The sequence below is a fragment of the Centruroides vittatus genome, unplaced genomic scaffold (assembly GCF_030686945.1).
Source record: "Centruroides vittatus isolate TY-2023 unplaced genomic scaffold, ASM3068694v2 contig_1863, whole genome shotgun sequence".
Lineage (NCBI taxonomy): Eukaryota > Metazoa > Arthropoda > Arachnida > Scorpiones > Buthidae > Centruroides > Centruroides vittatus.
The window spans coordinates 180,006-186,159 of NW_027121147.1; the positions used below are offsets into that span (position 1 = coordinate 180,006).

Below are 6,154 nucleotides of genomic sequence, written 5' to 3' on the forward strand. Positions count from 1 at the left end.
TGGATGATGCTACTGGAGTAGTCTTATCGCTTCTCACAGACTGCATTAATGACAGTCCCTTCAGATAAAATATATGACTGCCTGAGTCGAAATATCACGCCTACTTTCTGGTGACAAAACCAGCTTCCTGATCTCTCCAATGCAAACTACCATAAAACCTTCGAAATGTGGTGATGCAATGGTCGAGCTTGTCTTTCTAAGTACACGTGCAATCTTGTCACGATCGCCTGCCGGAAACTTAAGTCTGGTGATAAGATACTTGACCTTGACACTATATACTCCGCAGGTCAAATAATAGTTACAAGATTTATTACAAAAATAAAAATTATCGTATAGATACGAATGAATAATTTTCAGTCGAAAATTTTGCTAAAAGTGAAATAATTGTTGATTATTATTATAAACAATGTTATAAATTTTGTATATATTTCAATTATCCTGAAAATATCAATTTTCTATATGATGACAGATTTTTAACTTGTTCACCTTAAAATTACTTACGACAATTTCAAATATGGGATCGGTTAAATTAATTAGTAATTTTGATTTAATATTTTTAAAAGAGGTATTAATATTTCAGTTGTTATCAGTAGCAATGCAGAAAGAAAAAAGAAATTTAATTGATCTGTTCGGATAATGTTACCTATAGGTCGAGAGCCTGTTGCCATGTCAACGATCCTCGACCAAGACCTTAAAAGACCAAGGTTTAAGAAGGAATTTAGCAGTAATGAATTTGTCAAAAGGAGCGACAGTTCCTGAGAATCTCCCAGGAGAACACAACACACTATACATCGATCGATATCCTAGTGCTCTTTATATAATTTAACGTCTTATGTTTCACTTATGAGAACGATATTACAGAAGTTGATATAGAAAACGCTCTCTGGTTTATAGAAAATTGAAAGGAACCGACGAACGATATTTATTAGTAGTCTGATTATTAGGAGAGAGGTGTTAGTGGCAAAAATTTATCTAAAACATATGTTGAATATAACAGTTTACATGCATACGAAACATTACCTGCATATGTTTCATTGCGTGATACGTAGAAATTCTCATTTACATGTACAGATTGTCTCTGTCGCAAATGTTGTTTATCATTTTCTGTTAACGATAAATAAATTACATTGTTTTATAAACACGGAATAATATGTCAAATAAGTGATTACAATCGTAGAATAAAAATATTTTTAATTAGTTAAGCATTTTAAGTAGTAAAATTCGATTGTAAAAAGTTAGTTTTTCGTGACTACGTCCTCTCTCTATACATAATTATATTTCCAGGCATTGTTATTTACTTTCTTTTTTAAAAAATGTCAGCAAATTCTTTCGAGAACTTTAATACTGTTTCAATATTAATGAAAGAAAATCAGAAAGGAATAATTTTAAAAATATGTTAGGTTTCATTTAATGAATTGCTTAATTTACAGAAATAAATAGGCTACACAGTTACAAAATAAGTACCTGAGAATGCGATTATAGTTTTGTTTAGTTAGGAGAATATTTAACGTATTTTTACGTGGATTTTTTTCCTTTAACATACATTAACAATACTTTTAACATGTTTTACAGTCTGTAAAAATTCTTATAATGCATCATGTGTAATGCGAAAATAAAATTAAACAATAAAAATATCGTATACAATATATGTAAATGTAATTTTTAAAAAAGAACGTCATGTTTTGATTCATCTTATATTTGCACATGCAACATATTAAATCCAAATAACCGTTGGATGATTTATGCCTTTGTCAGTTCTCGCAAGCTGTTCTGAACTGAGATCATATATTTAGTTGGAAGATTCTTTATCACACCAATTTATACGTAAACATCTTGATTTTGCACTCATTGCTTTTATTCGCGAGGTGATAATTATTGCAGATTTATAAGAGAAACTCTTCTTTTCTATGGATAACAAGAAAGAAGAGAATATCCTTACTCGAGTCACGTAAACTTCGGCCTACTGATAATTCAGGCCGACATCCCACTGGAAACGAGTCTGACATTTAATTTTAAGGTGTCTTAGGCAGACCATCGTTCCGTGGAGTGACGTTTCTTACCAACACGCGGCATTAAAATTAATAAATGTCCCATTCTCTCTTGTCGTGTTTTGGTAACCGTAGGGTCAGCTGTCCTACAACTGTCAACCTTACTAGTTAAAAGTACTCTCAGTTCTTCTAAGAACGGGGGATCGTAAAACTGTCATTCCGTAAACAGTCTCACACGATCGGTCATAAATCTAGTTAAAGGCACAGAAAGCAAAGGGGTGGTATAGATTACTCACACTGAAGGGTGCACAGGAAGTTTCTTGGTCATTCCATTTCCACAATGCTGTAAAACGGTACCTTTTATTCTTCTTTTTCTCTGTTTGAATGGTTTCGATTGCCAACTTTAAAAAGGATTCCAGAACTTCCCGTGTATGATTTAGTGGACTACTGGTGCAGCTTTCATAAGATGTTATCGTGAAAAATGTAATCAAAGCTCATTGTCTAAATCCCTGTTTCTTGTCTTGTGAATTATTCCGTTTTTATTCTCAACTACCAACTCCAGGTATTTCTTCGATTTCGCTTATTACTCTTTTCTCTTGTAGAGATTGGTTCGGTTGGAATTTGTTTTCTTTTTTAGCTTTCATTCTCCGATTCTGAAACCAAATTTTTATCTGTCGTTCGGTTAGCCCTAATGAATGAGCAATTTCTATTCTTCTCCTTCGAGTCAAGTAATGATTAAAATGAAATTCTTTCTCCAATTCCAACGTTTGATAGCGAGTATACGTTTGACGTGTTCTTTTCTGGGCTTGACCCGAATCTACGGAATAAAATATGTTAAAAATACGTAGATTCATTTAAAAATTTTATAAATGTTTAAATTTTATCTTCTATTAAAAAACTTTATATAAAAATAAATCCGTATAAATTTCTATATTTTATTTTACATCGATCTTCATTTAATTTGTAAGGGTATATTTTATATCGATTATTTTCGCTTCTATGTTTACACTCACATATTACGAATGATTAATTTGCAAAATTTTTCATTTATTTTTAAAATTATATAATAAGTTTCAAGATATTTTTATGCTTTAAAATGCTTAGGTTGATAGGAGAAACGAAGCGACAATGATCACTTACTTATCAATTTATTTTATCTTAATTTAACTAGCAATACTTTATTATTTAAAATTTTTAAATTTACTATTTAAGATACCAAAAAATTAATTTTTCCATAAATTATACCAATTATTTTATACTTTAATTAATAAAAGTTTATGAAAGTTACATCTGCTTTGTTAAATGAAGAAAATGATGAAAATTGGTAGTTCTTTAATCAAAATTTCCTGATAAAATGAAAGTTTAATGATAAATTTTAAAATGATGTAACACGACCATATTCAAGGTTGATCGAAGTGTTAGCGTGAAACCAGGAAATGTTTGGTTTCGTTTCGAACGTTTCAGGATATTTATAGTATTTAAATAATAAATTTCGGAATAAAACGCGAGCAGATGTTAATTATTCTCAACATTAAAGATTAAAGATGTGTTTAGCGATGTTTTTAACACGTGATCTGAATTGTGTTGCGCAGTAAAGGCATCGAATTGAAAAGACGTGGAAGGGAAAAAAAGCAACGAAACTCTCCAATCAGGAGCGAGTATTGGTTTCACGTGACGCGTTTTTTGCGAACTGAACATTGACCCGCCAATTTAAACAGCTGTAAGTATAAAGCAGAACTATCTCACCTGCATAAGATTTCATCCATGAATAGAATATCGGTTTTTCGGTTGTAGTCGTTTCGGATGGACTCGGTTGATGTGGGTGGGTATCATAAGCAGTTACTGAACCTTGATGTTGTTGTTGGTTTTGAGGCACTACACATGAATGAGCGTCGTATTGTTGTTGAATTCGACACGGATATTGTTTATCGCTATCGGGTGGACACTCTGTGGTGGACGGTATTCCGGGACTTGATACTTCATAGTTTGCTTGAATGTTGTGATCGTATGTTTCGATCGCGTTGTTATCGTAGGTAGTCCGATATTCCTTTTGATGTCCTCCGACCGAATCGAGTCGGATGTAGTTGGGACACCTACTGGGATAAGGATGAACGGGAACGTGAGATTGTGGTGATGGAGACGTATAATGGTTGGACTCGGCATAGTTAATGCAACTTCCCCCATAGTAGTGGTGATGATGGTGATCACGAGGTCCGCTATATCCCGACCAATTAGTTGTCGAAAAATGACTGAAATGTGTGCTCATAATGAAGGGTATGGTGCGAAAGCAAAATGATTTGTGATCACTACTTTGTACGGGACTTAACCTATCGTCCGGCCCCCTAATGATATTCAGCGAAAATAGCGATCACGTGATACAACTTCATCCAATAGTAGATCTTGAATGACCAACGTTTGCATCGTAGGTCGACCTTCTCATCTCACTGGTTGACGGAGTCTATGCAAACGTATTACCCCTACATTTCCCCCCTACGGGTCACCGTATCTCCTCCTACTTCTTCTTGGTGGCTGGTCCTTCAAAAAGATCTGGCACCTGTTTGCTTTTGTAGCGACAACCCACCCCCAGTAGGAGTTGTTGACGAGCTGTTTACAACAGCCAGGTGACGCTTGACTTCCCGGACATCTGTAAACATAATTCTCGTTGCTCGACTAAACACTTGGTATCGTATTTAACACGCTGGTAAGTTAAAACGGATTTAGTAGCCTTGATATCTACCGGATATAAGCAAATAAAGAAAAAGCTTGAAAGCTGATAGCCTTTTTAAACTAAATTTAAGCACCCGATTGGTATAGAATTTATATTTACATTTTGGCTTAGGTTTGACTGGGAAGAATGGTTTCTCTCTTACTACAGACCAATCGCTAAGTTTTGAAATTGATACCAAAAATTTGACTAACAAATTGACTTCCGATTTTGTCAGTTAAATCGGCAACTCTTTGTCATTTGATAGTCGGTTAACTCAAAGATATATCAAAGGTCTCATCATTATTGTATATTGTGTTATGAAAACTTTTGGCACCCTAATTTGAAGAGATATTCTATCAACTACTTTCAATTCATCAAAATTAAATAAAAAAATATCTTTCTGCAGTAGTTAATAATGCATTTACCAATGTATTTAATTAAAACAGAAATATTTAACGATGATTTTTGTCATATTAATATGCGTAGGAAACTTTAGCATCTGTTATAGAGCTGATAAATCTCAATAACTTTAAGAGAAATGAAGCGAGTCGTCATTTCCTACGGAAGGTTTCGGAGCACGATGTTTCAAAATATGAAAGTTTTTCAACATTGTTATTATTCTTTTCCGAAGAATGATACTAAAGAAATTTGCATATCACGTCAAAACGATTTGACAAACAAATCTCGACCCAGTGCGTTGAGGGTAACAGAACGACCAAGTTCAGTCACTCGCGTAGGGAATATACTATGGGGACCATCAATTCGGTCGCAGTATGACGTCACATCGGGTAGAAAGCACTGGAAAGAGTGACATTGCACACTCCGGGGCCAAGATAAATAACGTTAGAACGTTGAGGAGATAATCAATATTGTAGCACCAACACTCGACGGTTGCTGGCTGTCGGATCAGTTCGCTGTTTGTCTACGGAACTGATCACGTTTTATTTTCTTCAAGTGAATTCTATCTTAACCTCGTGTTCTCGACAGCTGGGAGTGCATAGAAAGAACCATTTATTTTTTTATAGTTCTTTTATTCCTTTGTCGCGATTGATTTTTGGTGTTTCCATTAAAGTTTTCAGGTGCAAGACGCGGTTCGCCTTCAATAATCTATCACATCACGACCCTCTGCATACGTTTATCACTCTTCCTTACTTATACATGGTAAGAGTGTTATATAATTATACAAATTATGTTATAATAAAATTTAAAAGTTTAGTTTTTCCTTGATTTATCCGATAACAAAATTATAATCCACAAGCGCAATAGGAAAGGATATAAAATTCCGACTACACCTTAAGATGTATAGGCCATATTCGTAAGAAATCTTTAAAAAAGAAACAATAAAAAAAAATACAAAAATTCTTCTGTGTCATATTCCAAACTTTTAATAGTCGTAAGTTTGAATCTATGTAAATTTAGTCATATCCAGGTTAGAAAAAAATGAATAAAATTTTAAATT

General features: G+C 33.7%; 1 protein-coding gene across 1 annotated transcript; it reads right to left on the bottom strand.

Moving 5' to 3' along the window:
* Positions 1–1,484: 1,484 nt before the first annotated feature.
* On the bottom strand, positions 1,485–4,254 carry LOC136970015 (homeobox protein Hox-B7-B-like). Its single transcript, XM_067264382.1, has 2 exons — positions 3,735–4,254; positions 1,485–2,805 (listed from the first exon to the last, which is right to left on the bottom strand). Exons 1-2 carry the CDS (start codon positions 4,252–4,254, stop codon positions 2,534–2,536), a joined length of 792 nt encoding a protein of 263 aa, XP_067120483.1. The 3' UTR covers positions 1,485–2,533.
* Between the last annotated feature and the right edge of the window lie 1,900 nt (positions 4,255–6,154).

Excerpts from the sequence above, each read along its gene's own strand:
- LOC136970015 (XM_067264382.1), bottom strand. The coding sequence starts at position 4,254 with ATGAGCACACATTTCAGTCATTTTTCGACAACTAATTGGTCGGGATAT. Across the intron at positions 2,806-3,734 it reads ATGGATGAAATCTTATGCAG|ATTCGGGTCAAGCCCAGAAA; the intron begins GTGAGATAGTTC and ends TTTATTCCGTAG.